Here is a 19,181-nt window from a genome sequence, read left to right as displayed (position 1 = left end):
TGGACAGCCCCTTTTGAGCTTATGTGTGATGCATCAAATTATGCATTGGGGGCTGTCCTTGCTCAGAAAATTGATAAATTGCCCAGGGTGATATATTATGCTTCTAGGACTTTAGATGCTGCCCAAGCAAATTATACTACTACTGAGAAAGAGCTTCTAGCCATAGTTTTTGCTCTTGAAAAATTTCGTTCTTATTTGCTTGGTACTCGCATTATTGTTTATACTGACCATGCAGCTCTAAAGTACTTGTTGAAGAAGGCTGATTCTAAGCCTAGGTTGATCCGATGGATGCTCTAGCTCCAAGAGTTTGACTTGGAGATCCGTGATAGGAGCGGAGCACAAAATCTTGTTGCTGATCATTTGAGTCGTATCGAACGTGTCTCTGATGCAGATTCACCTATTCGGGATGATTTCCCGGATGATCATTTGTATATATTGTATAGTATTTCTGACTCTCTTTCTACTCCCTGGTTTGCTAACATTGTCAATTATTTAGTTGCCTCTATTTTTCCTCCCTTAGCATCTAAGGCCCAAAAAGATAAGATTAAAAGTGATGCTAAGCATTTTATTTGGGATGACCCCTACTTGTGGAAATTGTGCAGTGATCAGGTCATTAGACGGTGCATTCCAGATCATGAGACTGACTCAGTCCTGCAGTTCTGTCATTCTTCCGCATCGGGAGGTCATCTGGGTGTTCAAAGGACAGCTCGCAAAGTGCTTGATTGTGGTTTTTATTGGCCCACCATCTTTAAAGATGCGTGGAAGATCTGCAGCACTTGTGAGCAGTGTTAGAGAGCAGGAAATACACTTACATGGCGACAACAAATGCCTCAGCAACCTATGCTATTCTGTGAGGTGTTTGATGTCTGGGGTATAGATTTCATGGGTCCTTTTCCTGTCTCTTTTGGTTATGTTTATATTCTCCTTGCAGTTGATTATGTTTCAAAATGGGTGGAAGCCAAGCCCACTAGAACTAATGATGCTAAAGTTGTCGCAGACTTTGTCAGGTCTAATCTATTTTGCAGGTTTGGAGTACCTAAAGCAATTGTTAGTGATCAAGGAACCCATTTTTGCAACAGGACAATGCATGCCCTGCTTAAAAAGTACGGGGTGGTACACAGAGTATCCACACCATACCACCCCTAGACTAATGGACAGGCAGAAATTTCTAACAGGGAAATCAAGAGAATTCTAGAGAAGATTGTGCAGCCAAGCAGGAAAGATTGGAGTACCAGGCTTGATGATGCTCTCTGGGCACATCGGACTGCCTACAAAGCACCCATAGGAATGTCTCCTTATCGGGTTGTCTTTGGAAAGGCATGTCATCTTCCAGTGGAAATTGAGCACAAAGCATACTGGGCAGTGAAGACTTGCAACTTCTCTATGGATCAAGCTGGCGAGGAAAGGAAGTTGCAACTGAGTGAGTTAGATGAAATCCGCCTAGAAGCCTACGAGAATGCCAAGTTCTACAAAGAAAAGACCAAGAAGTTCCATGATAGCATGATAGTTAAAAAAGACTTCGTGGTTGGGCAAAAAGTGTTATTGTATAATTCTAGGCTTGGACTCATGACTGGTAAGTTGAGGTCTAAGTGGATTGGTCCTTTTGTTGTTACTAATGTTTTTCCTTATGGTACAGTTGAGATCAAAAGCGACTCCACAAACAAGAGCTTCAAGGTCAACGGACATCGACTTAAGCCATTCCTCACGAACCCTTCTTTAGTGGACGTAGTGTTGGAAGAGACTTCCTTACTCCACCCTACTCTTCCTCCACCATGACTTAGGGAGTTTTTCTTTTCCTATCTCCTTCTTTGCTTTTATTACACTTGTCCGATTCTCTTTGATGATTTAATTGTTTTTAATCTTTTAATTGTGCTACATTGAGGACAATGTGTTGTTTAAGTATGGGGGGGGGGGGAGTGTTCTTTGGTTTTGCTAGTTTTGTTGGTTTTGTTAATTTGTTAGTTGTGTTAATTTGTTAATGTTGTTAGTTTCGTCGGATTTTCAGTTTAATATTTTGGGTCAATTTCATGTGCACGTACGACTTTGCATGTTTTTCTTTGAATTATAGGATATGTTCAAGAAATGGGTAATTGTTTTGAAAATAAAAGTTCTTGACATTTTGTGACTTGAAATCCTTGATTCTTCTCTACATGTCATGATAGTTTTGAAAGCTCAATTTGAAAGTGATGATTTTACCTTTGTGAGAATTTGAGCCATCCATCATTATAATCATTTGGTGTGTTTTGCCCCATTGATTGCTTGCACAATAGCCTTGGCTTGATTCTTGTTGATGCGTCCTAATTCACATGCATATTTGGAAATGAGTAAGGCAATTTTGTTCTTATAAGCTTCTAGCCAAATGGACTTACCTTGAATTAATTCCTTTGATAGCCCTTTTGAGCCTTGTTTCCCTTTCCTTGTTTTGAAGCTCACTACAAGCCTTAAGTGAAAAACCATGATATTACCATATCCTTAAGGAATTTTGGAGCTTTGGAATTGTTTTGGGAATAAGTGTGGGGGGTTTTTGTTTCATTGGACAACTTGTTTTGTTGGCTATGCTTCATGATGTATTTTGGGCCATACTTGATGTACATTGTATATTGGTTAAATGTTGGACATGCTGAATGAAATGTTGTTTCTCAAAGGCCAAAGAGTAAAAAAAAAAAAAAAAAAAAATCGAAAAAAAAAAAAAGAAAAGCAATAAAGTTGAGTGAATAAGATCTTAAATGGCACAAGAATGATGAAACTCTTGGTTCTACTCTTCATGTTTAATTTTTATCTTTACTTCTTTATATTTTCTTATTTTTTTTTAATATGCACTTATTCCCCTTTGCTCCTCTATTCCTTTGGGATTTAGCCACTTATTCCATATTTCTCCATACCTTGTCCTTGGCCCCATTACAACCTTAAAAGACCTTTTGATCCTCATGTGCTTGTGTTTATGGGTTGATTGTCAATTTTAGAATCTTGCAAAGTTTATGTGGTGTTTGCTTTCATGGGTGCTTTGAGGGTAAATAGTAGCCTAGACACTTGAGAGATAGAGTGTATATCTTGTGAGGCTTTATCACTTTTCATTCTTGAGCTGATTAACTATTTTGCCATGATTGGGTTGCTTGGATGATTTTCATGAATGTCTTGACTTTTTGGATCTCCTTATGTTAGATGTTACCCATTCCTTTCATTCCTTGATGTTCATTGAGAAATATGTGAATGTTTTTGTTTGTCTCCCTTTCATATCCTTGGATTTTGTTCTTTGTTTCATTTTTCCCAGGAGTGCAAAAGGCTAAGTATGGGGGGTTTTGATGTGCCATCATTTTCTTCTATTTTCTAAACCCTTTTTGCACCATTTTAATTATTGATTGGTCTTAATTGTCAATTAATTAGGCAGTTTTATTATTTGGGCTCATTTAGCTAATTTGATGTTTTTAATCTAATTTCAGGAATTAATGAAACATCGGGCTTAATCCGGATTTTGGTTGTGGACTTGAAGAGGGCAAATAAAGAAGCACTTACCTTAGTTAATTTCTAATTAGGAAATTTCGCAATTTTATTTTATGTTGTTCAATGTTTATTTCGTTTTGGGCCAGAGTATTGTAATAGGGCCCAGTGACTTTGAGTGACTCTTTTTAAATAGCTGCCTTGGGATTCGTGCAGGGCATTCTATTCTGTTATGCTATTCATTATTCAGAGCTTGGTTTTAGGGTTTTCGTTTTTCTGTTTTGACGTTTCTGAGTTCGTAATGCAATTTTACGTTTTCTGCTTCTAATTACAATTTCGTTCTTGTTTCTTCTTCTACTCTCATTTACGTTTCTGTTCCATTTTACATTTATGTTTGTTTACGTTTCTGTTTCATGTTTCAATTGCGTTCTCTGTTTGAATCCATGGAAGGCTAGATTTTCTGGTGTTGTTTCCTTTTGAGGACGAAGCCCAACTCTCTTTGAGGTTTCGTTTGTAATGTGGTTTCCTGGCAGTTTTCCCTTCACCAGTTATCCCAATTTCGTGAATATTAATCAGTGCACGCTTCGTGTTCGATTAATTGCCTCTGAGCCTAACTTGCGTTCATGCTTAATGGACGAAGGGCTAACTGGTGTATGTGGTGCCTAATCACGTATTGAAAACCCTAAGTTGATTTTCGCTTAGTAAATTGAAATAGGGTTGGATTAAGTGGTTGACTGTTAGGGACGAATTCTCCATAACCCAGGATAAGAGAGTGGCTTCTGAATCAGAGGAAACAACTCGTTTTTAATATTAGTAGTTTCGTATTCCATTTTATTTGTCTGCTCTTTAATTACCAAACAACCAAACCCCCCCCCCATCGTTACTGTTACTGCAAGTATATTATGAACATTTGGTTTGTCACTGCTCGTTGGGAAACGACCTAGGATCACTTCCTAGTTACTGCATTTTCATGTTTATTTGATTCGGGTACGGCCTCGATCAGTATGTAACTTGTATTTTCTTCACAGATGGGGCATGCATGATGACCCTTAACACTGTGACCGCTGAGATTCCCATATGCTGGAAAGTCATTAATGGTACAAAAATGCATTATACGCATTTCAAAGGTCTACTTTCGAAACGCATCAAACACTACAACCTCCTCGTCCCACAACTTTCTCAGATCTTCAACCAACGAACTTAGATAAACATCAATGTCATTTCCTGGCTGTCTTGGGCCCGATATCATCATAGACAACATCATGTATTTTCGCTTCATGCACAACCAAGGAGGCAAATTGTAAATTACTAGCAGAACTGGCCATGAACTGTGTTGAGTGCTTAAGGTGCCATATGGATTCATTCCATCACTGGCTAGTCCAAGTCTAAGATTTCTTGGCTCTTTCCCAAAATCTGGATACAAACCATCAATCTTCTTCCACTGCGAGCAATCAGCCGGGTGACAGACCATTCCATCAGAAATCCTTCCATTTGCATGCCATGTAAGGTCTTTTGCGTCATCCTCATCAGAACTGCTTTCTTCTTCATCCTTCACTTTGTACCGTGAAGTCCCACAGATAGGGCATTTGGACATTTCTTGGAATTCATGCCTGTACACTATGCAATCATTGGGGCAAGCATGAATCTTCTGATACTCCATACCCAGCGGACACAATATTTTTTTTGCCTTATAGTAACTTTTAGGCAATGTGTTGTCCTCCGGAAGCAGATTGTGCACTACCTCAAGCAGTGAGGTGAAACTTTTGTCACTCCACCCATACCTGGCCTTCACATTAACCAGACTTAACACAGGAGACAACAGGGTTAAGGAATTCTTGCACCCTGCATACAAAGGCTTCTTAGAATCACTCTGCAATCCTTCATACAAAGGAGCGTGTGCTTGCTGGAAAGACTCTTGTCCAAGGTCACAAATCATGTCCTCTAACCGATCTCCTATTTCTTCATCAAACGGTTCAGATTGGGACCCACTCTACATGTCTGTGACTTCACCATGCCATATCTACGTCGTGTAATTCTTCTTAATCCCATCACACAATAGATGGTCCCGTATATCATCGAGTAATTGTCGTCTTCCATTCAAACAGTTAATGCAAGGGCAATAATATTTTCCTTCTTCATTCGGTCGACCTCTTTCTGAAGCAAATTGAAAGAACTGTTCGACGCCATCCTCATATTCTGGGCTCATGCGACTTTCATTCATCCAACTTCGATCCATCTAAGCAATTCCATGCACGAAAATCTCACTTTTTTATTTATAGGTGTGGCCCTATCCCATTTAGGAAAACTGCCTTTTATGTTAGCTTCAAATGTAAGGGTTACCATTATTTACAAAAATTTGACTAAATTTCGGCAGCATTTCGCATTGGTCTACATAGGAACCGGAGGAGGGTTTCCGAACTTTGTACGCATAGGTAGTGGCAAGCAAGATATTGGAATCTGTGGTGAAGGCAGAGGAGGAAACTCTAATGGCCACTCTGGTGATGGTGGTCAGACACTTAATTACCTTAAAGCTGCTGGTGATGGAAACTGAACTAGCCAGGGAGAATGGTAAAAGTTTCCTTTGCCCTTAGCCGTTTATTGAGTTAATTAGGAGAATTAATCAGTGGAGATTAACTAGGGAAGGGAAGGTGGAAAGGGAAAAGTTGCTGCTTAGATATCTTGTTCGTTAATCTTGTGCTAAAGGCAAACTGCCTTCACGTTTCTGTAGTACTAGTATTTTCTGTGTGTGGTTGTGTGTGTGTGTGTGTGTGTGGCTGTGTGTGTGTATGTGGATGGGGGTGTGTGTGTGTTTCTCTCTGTGTGTGTGTGTGTGTGTGTGTGTGTGTGTGTGTGTGTGTGTGTGTGTGTGTGTTTGTGTGTGCGTGTGTGTTTGTGTGTGTGTGTGTGTGTGTGTGTATGTTTCTGTGTGTGTGTGTGTGTTTCTGTGTGTGTGTGTGTTTCTGTGTGTGTGTGTGTGTGGTTGTGTGTGTGTATTTCTATGTGTGTGTGTGTGTGTGTGTGTGTGGGTGTGGGTGTGTGTGTGTGGCTGTGTGTGTGTGTCTGTGTGTGTGTGTATGTGTGTGTGTGTGTGTGTGTGTGTGTGTGTGTTTGCTTTTGTGTGTGTGTGTGTGTGTGTTTTTAGCCTTGACTTCTCTCCGACAGGCATATCGACAATAGTGCAGGTGAGCGACCTTAAGAACTCTCCTGGACTTCGCAAGAAGGAGCTGAGGTAGGCCACCAATCAGGTCCTTCAATTGTTTCAGGATAACTACCCTGAGTTTGTGGCCAAGCAGATATTCATCAATGTTCCCTGGTGGTACCTTGCCTTTTCTAGTATGATCAACCCCTTCTTCACACATAGGACCAAGAGCAAATTTCTATTTGCTGGCCCATCCAAATCTGCTCACACTCGGAAGGTTAAACTGAAATCTTTCAAAAGGTTAAAAAAAGAAGAAAGATAGAAAGAAATATTAAGACATGGTCGGGACTGATGATAGGAATAAAGAGAAAATAACCACTTTTGACATCATGGGGGTGTGTGAGAGAAAGAGAAAGAAAAAAGGGAATTTTTCAGATGATGTTGATTCCAATAGTGTTGAGAAGGTAGTAGCTATGTGGGAGAGGAGACTTTCGTTGAAACTTCTGCTTGCTGCCTTGAATGGAAAGGATTCAGTAGTAGCTATGTGCAGATTCTGCAGGCTCATGGGTACTACCACTACTGAGTTGTTGTTGAATCGGTAAAGAAGAACAAGAGTTCAGTTTCTGCTGATAAGTCCCTAACACTGATTTCCATGTTTTATAGGTTTAAGGATACTTGGGTGTGGGGAGCTGAATGTAATGGGATCTTCTCTACCAAAAGTTCAATAAAAAAACATATATAGATAATACAAGAGAAAGAGAAGGGCAGTGGCAGTCACAACATATATATAGAGAAGGGCAGTAGATAAAATTACAAAAACATTCAACACTAACAATGAACAAGTTATGAGAGTTAAAATCACAGTAAATACTTCAAAGATATCAGTCCAATGAAAGAAAGGTCATGTAGACAGGCATAGCATAAGTTACAAATATACCAGTAATGCATACAACAACAATTTCAAATTAGTTTTCGAATCAAAGATATAAATACCTGAGTTTGAGGCTTCAGCATAATTGACTTTCTAGCAATGACCGCAGGACCAGTTTAAATTTTCAAATAGCAATGACCACAGGATCAACAATGGCTAAAAACGCTCCTAATGGAATCTGAAAATAGTATGGCAGCAATTTAGTGTTTAGCAAATTAAATAAAAAAAGGCTAAATGGCATTATAAATAATATATTTGATTCTGTCCTGCATCCATTTCCTTCCCTCTATCTAGTTTGCAGAATACGTGTTGCTGCAGCTGCTACTGCTTCCTCAGTTGCCCGACCTCCATCATCATGAAGCCTGACTAACCAGAAGGGAGCAGTAAGTGATTTACTATTACACATTTTTCGTGCTTTTGATATTTTTTTCTTGTCTGCCACAGTTGCTAAATGAAATCAATCTTTTTTTTACCGCTTGAGACTAGAAAATGGTTCCTTTTAGGGGTTTGCTCCTGAATTTTCATGTTTCTCTGTATGGTTATTATCCTGTAATACTAGATGATTTGCATGGTATTGTTTGACTTTAAGGACGTGGACTGAAGGGATATATCTTAGGCTAAGTAATATCTCTCCATCCACCTAAAGCATCAAGTTTAAATTAGGTCATAACATATTTAGAGAATTTGTAACTATATGCGATTCAAGGAGGAAATCATAGGAATTCAAAACTGTTGGTATGAGTCCAACATTATGTTCCAGAAAGACATTAATCATAAGTTATATTCCTTTATCACTTTGAATTAGGTAATATTCTATTTTTGTATTTCTTATTGTTTCTAAAGTTTTTTTTTCACTTTGAATTTAATTATTAACCACCTTTATTCAATGTAACTCCTAGTATGGTTCCTCCTCCTCTCTAAAGAGCAAGGTTAATTGGATATTTATGGCATAGTTCCTCCTCCTCTCTAAAGAGCAAGGTTACTTTGGCAAGATTGTAATAATCTTACTTTTTTTTTCGGGCATTTGTACATGGGACTAAATACTGGCCACATTGAAAAATGTCCCTTCTTCCTGTCTTTTGGTATACTCTTGATAAGGAAGCTTTTGTGCTCCTGTGTTTCTCTGCTGCATCAGCTCCTTATTGGAAGTGATGATGAAAATGAAAATTATATTGGGAGTAAGGACATTGATGAAAGGCAAACAACCTTTGTAAAGGGTAGACAGCTGCTCCATGGTGTTTTGATTGCCAATGAGGTGGTTGAGGAGGCTAGGAGGTCTAAGAGGCCTTGCAAGGTGTTTAAAGTGGACTTTGAAAAAGCTTACGACTCAGTGTCTTGGCAATTTCTGTTTTATATGATGGGAAGAATGGGGTTCCATGATAGATGGATTGGTTGGATTAAGGGGTGCCTCACATCAGCCTCTATATCTATTCTTATGAATGGAAGCCCAACCTCTGAATTTAAGCCTCAAAGAGCCTTGAGACAAGGGGACCCTTTGGCCCCCTTATTGTTTGTCTTGGTGGCTGAAGGTTTGACAGGAATGATGAGGGAAGCTTCAATCAAAAACTGCTTTCAAAGCTTCTTGGTGGGGAAGCATAAGATCCCAGTCAACATCCTCGAATTTGCTGATGATACTATTTTTTTTGGAAAAGCTTCTATGGATAATGTCAAAGCTGTGGAGGCCATTCTTAGAAGCTATGAGATGGTCTCAGGCTTGAGAATTAACTTTGCCAAGAGCCACTTTGGAGCAATTGGCCAATCTGAAGAATGGTGTTGTTTTGCTACTGATTACCTTAATTGTGCCATGCTTCAATTACCCTTTTGCTACCTAGGGTTGCCTATAGGCATTAATCCGAGATGAAAGGTGGTGTGGGAGCCTATCATTAGAAAGTTTGAGGCTAGGTTGAACAAGTGGAATTAAAGGAGCATCTCTATGGCTGGAAGAATCACCCTTATCAATGTTGTTTTAACAGCATTACCCTTGTTTTACTTGTCTTTTTACAGGGCTCCCTCAGCAGTGATTAATAGATTACATGCTATTCAAAGACATTTTCTTTGGGGTGGTAATTCCGAACGAAAGAAGATTGCTTCATAGCTTGGAGTCATGTATGTTCATCTAGAGAAAGGGGAGGTTTGGGTATTAAAGATACGAAGGCCCTCAACAATGCTCTTTTAATTAAATGGAAATGGTTGATGTTCCAGCAAAGTGATCATCTATGGAGCCGTATTCTGAATTCTAAATACAGAGGCTGGAGAGGCTTGGAAGGGGGGCCACCAAAGCCTAATTTCTCTCATTGGTGGTCTGACTTGAGATCCATTAATCAGCATGGGTGTATGGCTGAGGTTTCTAAGCAGTTTATTTGGAGGCTAGGAAGAGGTAATCAAATTCTGTTCTGGGAGGACTATTGGATGGATGGGGGGATAGCTCTTCAAGATAAATATCCAGAGCTATATCGTATTTCCTTGCAAAAACAGCATACAGTAGCAGAGTTGGGCTCTTTCTATGAATCGGGGTGGGAATGGAAATTCTCTTGGAGGTGCAATCTATTTGACAATGAAATGGGGATAGCCTAAGATTTTATTGACCAGACTGCTGTGATCAATTTAAATGCTTCATCAAAGGATAGTTGGGTTTGGGGAACTGCTTCTAATGGGATATTCTCTTCTAAATCTGCTTATGTTTGCATTAAAGCTGAGCAGTCTTCTGAAGATCATTATCTTGGTTTCTGCCAGCTGTGGGATACTAAAATTCCTCCTAGAGCCTTAACCTTTGCGTGGAGATTGCTTTGGGATAGGCTTCCTTCTAAGGAGAACCTATCCAGGAGACAAGTTGATCTTGCCAATGACTTATGCCTCTTCTGTCAAAGCAATTCTGAATCTGCTTCTCATCTGTTTTTCACTTGTAAAAACGTTATGCCTTTGTGGTGGGAATTTAACACTTGGGTTAAGGAGGATAGAGCTCTTCACTGCAGGCCCATGGATCATTTCCTTCAGTACTCCTCCATAGCAGGTTCGAAGGCTTCGAATACAAGAAGGAAAATTTGGTGGATAGCAGCTACAAGGTCCATATGGAAGCTCCGAAATAATGTGATCTTTCATAATCAACCTTTCCACATTTCTAAGTTGGTGGATAACACTAACTTCCTCACTTGGTCCTGGTTGAGGGGGTGGGAAAAGGACTTCAATGCCCCTTTTCATCAATGGTCCTCAGCCATGTCTATGGCCTTTATTTAGTTTGTGGTCTGCGGGGTTAGGGTTATGGGGGTTTCTTGTAGGGCATTTGTGTTCTGTGTTTTTGGACTAATGTTCCTGGAGATATTATCTCCTTCTTATCTTGTAGTACCCCTGGTACTATTATTTGATTAATATATATATTATCTTTGCAGTTAAAAAAAAGGACATTTCTAGGTTTTCAGTTTAAACCATTTGTAATTTCTCTCATTGCTTGTGTTTCAATAGACTGTGATGCTAGTTTTTCTTTTAGACAACAACGGTGCTAGTTCCTTATCAGTGCAAAACAAAGATATTTATGCAGAACTTTTGAAGAAAGCAAAAAAGTTGAACAAACTGAAAGCAAAAAAGTTGAGCAAAAAAGTTGAACAGCAATTCACATATATTTCTTTTCTTTTTTCAAGGTACCTTCAAAAATAATAGTCAAAATGGAAGTCATTCAGCGAAAATTTTTCTAGGGAGGAGGGCAGGATCAGAGGAAGATTGCATAGGTAGATTGGAAGACCATTTGCCTACCAAAAGACAAAGGTGGACTGGGCATTAAAGACCTAAGGACCTTCAATTCAGCTTTGTTGCGGAAGTGGCGCTGTGATCTCTTTCATAATCAGGAGGAACTTTGGGCCAAGGTGATTTGCTCGAAATATGGTGGGTGGAGGGCAGTGGAGAATGGAATAACCGGCAGTCATGACTCAATATGGTGGAAGGACCTAATTTCAGTTCACAAGCAGTAGCAGAACAGAGCAATTTTAAGGGAGACTTCATGGAAGGTGGGCGGTGGGCAGAAGTTTAGGTTTTGGGAAGATCCTTGGACAGCTGATGAAGTGCCTTTAATGGTTAAATTCCCTAGGTTATATCAGATTTCACGCCAACAAAATCAATTGATTAACCAGGTGGGGAGTGTCACAAATCAGGGTTAGGAATGGAAGTTTAATTGGAGGAGGTCCCTCTTTGATTCTGAAGTTGCAATGGCTGACATTTTTTTGGGGGAGATTCCACAGAAACTGTTGGAATTTTATAAGGAGGATACATGGATTTGGAAATTTGACTTTAGTGGTTACTACTTAACAAGCAGCGGATATAAATTGCTATGGGGAGAAACAATGGGGGCCCATCAGAATTCAGAATTTTCGGAGCTATGGAAACTCAAAATCCCAGCCAAGGCGGCAGTGTTTGCATGGAGACTAATCAGAAACAGACTACCAACAAGGAAAAATCTCACCAGGATGCAGGTGCAAGTAAATTACATGCTCTGTCCTTTTTGCAGAAATAAAGAGGAAGATGCTGCTCATTTATTCTTCACCAGCAATAGCATCTTCCCTCTATGGTGGGAGTCAATTAATGTCATGGGTTAATTTATCATCAGCAATGCCACAGCATCCCAGGGATCATTACCTTCAACATGGACATAATGTTGCTGAAGGGAAAAAGTCCACAAGATGGAAATGTAGGTGGATTGCCTTGACATCCACAATATGGAAGCACATAAACAAAATTGTCTTCCAAAATGCTAATTTCGATGGAAGCAAGTTGATGGATGATGCGGTTTTCCTCATCTGGTCGTGGATCAAAACAATGGAGATGCATTTTGTAATGCATTTTAATCATTGGTCATCTAATCTCAAGGAGGGGTTTAGTAGTTAGAAGGGCATGGGCGAAGTTGTATCATGTAAGATTTTATTGTGCCCTCAGCTAGGTTCAGTTAAAAACTGGATTCCTGCTAGACACATATATACTAATTTGTAACCACAGTACCACTGGTACTCATTCAAATCTATAATATATATTTTTTGTTGAGCAAAAAAAAATGGTCTGGAAAGCTGATCCTAGTGGTGTATATTCCACTAAGTCTGCCTACAGATTATTGATGACCAGCAATCAAATTCCAGAGGCCAACATGTTAAAGACAATTTGCTAATGATAAAAATAAGCAAAACCACAAAAAAATCAAACAACTCTTACCACCGCAACTAAACGTAGACCTTAGTCATTAAACATTCCAAAGAAGTATGCAAATAATACTGCTATGAACATCACTAGCTATAGGCTCACCATGCAGTAGGCATAATCACCATTCGTATTTCATATTTTTAATAGAAGATAAAACACATGCCAAACAAGTTATATATCAAACAAATTTATATGGAAGGCATTTGGAAAATTTGTGACATACCAAACAAGTGCCCCAAACTCCAAAATAATTGCAAGAAGTGTCAGTAACTTGTTATGAATCTGCTTAATGCAAAATAATGAGATAGTGAGCCAAGCAGGATCCTTATCACTATTTATCTCTACTGGTGCTCCAAGCATTCTATAGATTTAACAGAGACAAACTTCAACATGTTTCCTAAGTAAACTACAAATGAAAAAGAGACAAAGCTTACCTCAAACCCAAACAGTGACAATGGCAGTCAGATCTAACAAAATGGCACGAAACTTTAAGCTTTCCTCGTACCTCAATCAGCAATACTGCAACTGAAGACGTATTATTATTATTATTATTATTATCATCAATAAAACATGAACACCCAAGGAAACTTAGCATACACGAATTTGACCTACGTACCTTGTGGAGAAAGCTTTGACCTTTGAGCACCCACGAGTGTTTCAGCACCCTAGTAGCAACAGTGTATGTAGGGTTTTCTTCGAGCGAGGACAATGTGGGTTCCGTGGGGTTCGAGTGACGACAATGTGGGTTTTCCGGCAATGTAGGGGGTTCTGTGCGTTCCAGCGAGGACAATGTGGGTTTTTCGGCAGTGTAGGGGGTTCTGTGGGTTCGAGCGACGACAATGTGGATGTCGAGGGAGCGGTTTCCGACAGATTTCAGGCGGGAGGAGAAAGAGAAGAGCGATTTCAGGCGGGAGGAGAAAGAGAAGAGCGATTTCAGGCAGGAGGATGACAAAGAGAAGAGGGAGGGCAAGGTTTTCGAGCGAGCGCGACTTGTGAAATCTCAATTTTTATTAACTTATAAACATAACAACATCGGTTTTTTATGGATAACCGATGTTAACTGGATATAGTTAACATCGGTTTTGCCCAAACCGATGTTACCATATTCATCTTAACATCATGTTAACATCGGTTTTTTAAATAACCGATGTTAACATGAAGTAGTTAACATCGGTTTTGCTAAAACCGATGTTAAGTAACTCCATTTAATTACAAAAATGCCACCGCGCTTTCGTTAACATCGGTTTTAGCTATAACTGATGTTAATAGGACAATGTAGAAAGCTTTTTTTTAGTAGTGTTTATTGAAAAAATATATGTTAAAAAACCGATGTTAACCTACACAAATAACATCGGTTTTTTAGCTAACAACGTCGGTTTTCTTAAAAAAAAAACGATGTTAACCTACACAAATAACATCGGTTTTTTAAAAAACCGATGTTAAAACGTTAACATTGGTTATTTAAAAAAACGATGTTGTTATTTTACGTTAACATCAGTTATTTAAATAACCGATGTTAACGATAATACTTTCAACGTTGGTACTTTCAAGGTTGGTACTTTCAACATCGGTTAGTAACGGATGTTGAAAGCTTATTTTCTAGTAGTGATTACTGAAAGTTAGCTTACATTGTTTATTGTACATTTTTACAAAACACCTTACACACAATCTAAGTCAACATTTTGAGGAATATGAAGACTTTGGGAGGAGTGGATGACATCTACTATGCCACTGTCATCAACAAAGTTCTTTTGGAATACCAAGTCTTCCTTGTCTTCAAAGGAATGATGATGAGTCCTAGCAGTCCATTATCAACAAGGGCAGCTTCATCGCTAGATAACAACACTTCAGTGTTGTCAACCTGAAGCTAATGAAGGTTGACATCAAGTGGAACATACTTATTCCTCTAGTGAACTAGGATGACATTCAGCAAAAGAGGCAGAAGAAACTGGCCAAGACTATTGCTAATGAAGACAAGGCTTTGGAAACTTTTGGCCTTGCTACAAAGGTTAAAAGGATCCTTAGGGAGAAAAAGGGAAAGGTCCAAACCAAAAAGCCTGCCCAACAACAAAAGAAGGAGCAAAAAATTGTTATAGAGGAGCAATGGATGAAGAAGAGACATGAAGTGCCCAGACCCTCTCTTCCAGTGTAGACTCAGAATTCTACTAAGGTTTAGGTCACAAAGATTTTGAATGACCAAGAAAGGTTGTTATCTCTTTATATTGTAGTGCTACTCTAGAGTTGCTAATCATCATAAGCATGCATCGATGATACTATATTATATAAAAAAAGGAAGAGATGCTAAACCAACCTGGATGTAATCAAGTACATCAACTATTCCAACCCGTGATCGTCCTTCTTGTTGAAATGATTATCCACTAATAAAGTTTTTCCTGAAATAAGAACACCTCAAAGCATCCGTGTTAAACTCAATGTTGTTAATTTGATGCAGCAATCAAAATAGTTGACAGTGGTCTTCCCATAATATTAGCTCAAAGATTTTGATTCACAGCTCTAAATTTAAAAATTTAGAAGTAGGGGCTTACAACATTGATAATTTGGTATGAATGGATTTAAATGAATAACTTCACTCATGACTAAGGCCTATAAAAAAAAGTTCAGCACTAGTTCAAAATTAACAGCACAAAAGTAGAATTGTAGTTACGATATACCCCTTAAAGTATTATCTACACCTTTCTCCTGTTTGAAGCAATATTTTCATTGAAACTAATGGCTCCTTGACAAATCTTTTATTAATCATGCATGGAACCTAAATTATAAGGGTTGGACATGGATCATCTCTAGACCCTAGGCGGCAACAAGGAGAGAGAAAGACACGTGACCTACTCTCCATGCCTTTCTCTTTCCTTGTTGTTACACCGTGCAAATGGAGATTAGGGGGTTCAATTAGTTTATTTTAGAGAATAAGTATCTTTTTCTTTTACTAATTTTCTTATATTTGTATATATAATTTTATGATATATCTACACAAAATGAGAAAAGACTTTGTAAATCCTAAATTAGTAAAACCCAAAAATGAATAAAAAAAGACTAAAACTAGATAGTTGGATCACACTATAGAATTTATGTGATGACACATCATGTTGTTTCGTGAATTCTGAAATGTACAAAGCAAAGCAACACTACATCAGTAAAGGCAGATTGTTGTTTCCAAAAGGGATAAACCCGATCCATCATTTCCACTTAACAGATAAGCCTAGCATATTCAATAATAAGCCTAATTTGATCCATCCATTCGTTATTTGTTTGTTTCTATAGTATATAATTTTTTTATGTCCATAGTATATACTCTCTTTTTTATGGCCAAAGTATTTGTTAGAGCGAGACATAAATAATCCTCATCCAAAATTATAATTCACATGACATTAATAAATCAAGGCGTAATAGTGGTAGCTGAAAATGGTAGTATGATTTTTTAATAGGTCAATGCAAATTTCATTCTCAGTCATATATATTAGAAAAATCCACAAAGGACAAAACTATTAATTATGAAAGCAAAGAATGAACTAAATGAATAGAGGAAAAACAACATTCATAATAGAGGAAAAAAGAGTAAGTTTAGAAAGGAGATCATCCAGAGGGAAATAGTTCTTAGCATCTGCCTAGTCTTTTCCTCCATCTATAAGTTAATAAATCCTACTATTCAATTCAGAGCCATCATTCTCAGCCTACATGATCATTTTCACTTTTTAGCTATGTCTACAATTTGTCTCGAGTTGAAATTATTTTATTAGAGTTATCCACTAAAATTTAGCCTGTTACAAGAAAATTATCATACAAAATTGGTCAAGCTTTTACAGCCATTAATCAACAATTTAACACATATATGAGATCAAATTTCCTTTTCGGAACTGTACTGATGCAATCCTACCTCGCAAGGGCATTGGCTAGAAGACTCCAAGTAGATTGGGCTAGAGATCCAAGGAAAGGCCCTAGGGTTCTCATGAGCCTTAGGATAGATTTCGAGCCCATGGGCTAAGTATGAGCCCGCTTATCTTTGTAAATATTAGAATAGGTTTTTCCTTCGTCTAGGCCTTGTATTTTGGCCATTCTAGTAGTATAGGGTTTTAGCCTTGTATTTCGGGGAATTTTGAGTTGTCTTTGTAATAAGGACTTTTTTTTGTTATTTTCATGTTTTTTGTCATGGGGGTGAGCTTAGCTATTATAGGGGGTGTGTAGCTAAGCTCTAGTTTCTCATCTCAAGGAGGTGAGCTTAGCTATTAGAGAGGTATGTGTAGCTAAGCTCTAGCTTCTTTAGGAATCTTCTTAAGGAAGCTTCTCAAGGAGGTGAGCTTAGTTATGAGAGGGGTGTGTGTAGCTAAGCTCTAGCTTCTCAAGGAAGTTTTCTCAAAGAAGCTTCTCAAGGAAGTTTTCTCAAGAAAGCTTCTCAAGGAAGCTACCTAGTCTATAAATAGAAGCATGTGTAACACTTGTTGCAACTTTGATGAATGAGAGTCTTGTGAGACATACTTCAATGTTCCACTTCTCTCCCTCTTTTATTCCTTCAATTTCGTGCTCCCCCCTTCTCTCTTTCTTTTCCTCCATTAAAGCATCCTCTTCAAGCTTCTTATCCAAGGCAATTCTTGGTGGTGAAGCTCCTTCTTCCTTGGCTTATTCCCTAGTGGATGGTGCCTCCCCTCTCCTCTTCTCCTTTGCCTTCCGCTGCATCTCTATGGTGAAAAATCACCATTGAAGGACCTCATTGAAGCTCAAAGATCCAGCCTCCATAGAAGCCCCACAAGCAAGCTTCCATCAAGTGGTAATCAGAGCCCAAGAGCTTCAAGTAGGTGCTCCTTAAACCTCCATTAATTTTTTTGCTTTACCTTCTCTTCGATTGTTGTTTCTTCATTTTTTCTCCATGTATCTCCTCACATGTCTTGTGCTAAATGTTGTTAACATGATTCTTTAGAGTTTCCACCAATTAAACTTGCTATAGAAGCTAGATTTGATTTTCTATGGTTCAAATTTCTTGTTCTTGTTCTTGAACCATGAATTGTGTTGAGTTTAGGTTCCTTTGAGTTTTGTCTTGTTTTTTTTTTGTGGCTGAAACCTAAACCATAAAATTCTTACAAAAATATTAAAGTAGAAGAAAACCTCAAAAATCTAGAGTGACTTGTTCACCTATTGTAGTTTTGTCATAGAAGTCATGTCTAGTCATGAAACTTGTCACATAAGATTTCTTATGTTGTGCTGAATTTTATTTTCTTATTTCTTTGTCTAACTCATTTGTTCATGAGTGTATGAAATTCTTTTAGCCTATTAGTTGATTTGAGTCAAATCTTTCATGTTAATTAGTCCTTAACATGTTCATGCAAAATTCTTAGAGAGTCTTTGATTGTGAACCTTTTCTTGAACTTTTAGATTTCCTTATGATTGTGTCTATTGTGAATTTGAGTTTTGGTGATTGAATTGTTGGCTGAAATGTTGATCCTAAGTGAATATTGAACTCCTAAGACTGTGGTAAACAATCCTAGTGAGTTCAACATACATAGGAAGGTTGAAAGTAAGCCCAAGGCAATCAATATACCATGCTTAAAAAAAATCGCTGGTGCTGGCAACTTGGACATACAAACTTGTAAAAATTACTGAGAATTGGTTACTTCGAATTTTGAGCTGAACTTTTTACTGAATTTTCTAGACATCTTGAGAAAAGTTATAAAAAAAGAACCAAGTGATTTGGGTAAAAGGAAAAAATAATAAAAATCACACAAGTTTGCAGAAAAATCAGTATCCAGGAAAAAAAAGTGAAAGGGAAGTGTGCTTGTTGTTTTGGCTCAAAATTTATTCTATAATTGGAAATTTCAATTCAAAATTAGTGTGAAGACAAGTGCCAAAGCTAGAGTTTTGCTGAGTCTTTTTTTTTCAGTTTTTTTTACTCTACTCTAGAGCCATTCTAAGTTTCTCTTTGAGTCCTAGCTTGCTTCTATGTCCTTTTCATTGCTTTAATTGTTGAATAATCCTTGAAAAATTGTCTTGTTAAAACTCCATTGGTTTAGCTTTCATTTTATTTTTTTTGGTCTTTGGTTATTGCTTGTCTCTTTGTTTCCTTGTTTGTGGGTTGCCATATAGGAATTGGAAGGAGGATTGGTGCCATCCCTTGAAGAATTTGAGTCCAGAAGTAAGGGGCCAACCACCTTAAGAGCTATTGGACTAAGAAGCACTCCAAATTGAGTGAATCACCAAAGAGAGAACAACCACCAAAATTGAGGACCGTTTTGTAATTTTGTAATTTGCAATTTACTTACCTTCATTGCTTTCAAGTTTTTGTAACAAAAAGGCCTTTCATTGGAAGTGTGTTGGGAGCCTCCAATAGGTTACCAAACTTCCATTTGTGTGTAATAATTTTAGGCAATTTTTACTTAGGATAGTGAGTGTTTTGTTGGGAACCTTGAATGTGGTCATCCAAACACTCTTAGGATTCACCTAGTTTACATTTCTTGCTTACTTTCATAGCTTATTTCTTTTACCTTCCAT

General features: G+C 38.1%; 1 protein-coding gene and 1 pseudogene across 1 annotated transcript; both read left to right on the top strand.

The window, feature by feature from the left end:
- Positions 1 to 5,989, top strand: part of LOC114371457 — a 59,530-nt pseudogene extending 53,541 nt beyond the window's left edge.
- A 3,853-nt stretch (positions 5,990 to 9,842) lies between these two features.
- Positions 9,843 to 10,742, top strand: LOC114371456. Its single transcript, XM_028328888.1, has 2 exons — positions 9,843 to 10,045; positions 10,136 to 10,742. The coding sequence occupies exons 1-2, from the start codon at positions 9,843 to 9,845 to the stop codon at positions 10,740 to 10,742; spliced, it is 810 nt and encodes a 269-aa protein (XP_028184689.1).
- The last annotated feature ends 8,439 nt before the right edge of the window (positions 10,743 to 19,181 follow it).

This window comes from Glycine soja, chromosome 10, assembly GCF_004193775.1.
Source record: "Glycine soja cultivar W05 chromosome 10, ASM419377v2, whole genome shotgun sequence".
Classification (NCBI taxonomy): Eukaryota; Viridiplantae; Streptophyta; class Magnoliopsida; order Fabales; family Fabaceae; genus Glycine; species Glycine soja.
Note: the sequence above shows the minus strand (reverse complement) of the source record. Positions and strands in the feature narration are given on the sequence as shown.

Bases quoted from the DNA above. Each gene is read 5' to 3' on its own strand.
- LOC114371456 (XM_028328888.1), top strand. From the start codon at position 9,843: ATGGCTGAGGTTTCTAAGCAGTTTATTTGGAGGCTAGGAAGAGGTAAT. The intron at 10,046-10,135 runs GTGCAATCTATT...ATCAAAGGATAG, and splicing joins GAATGGAAATTCTCTTGGAG to TTGGGTTTGGGGAACTGCTT.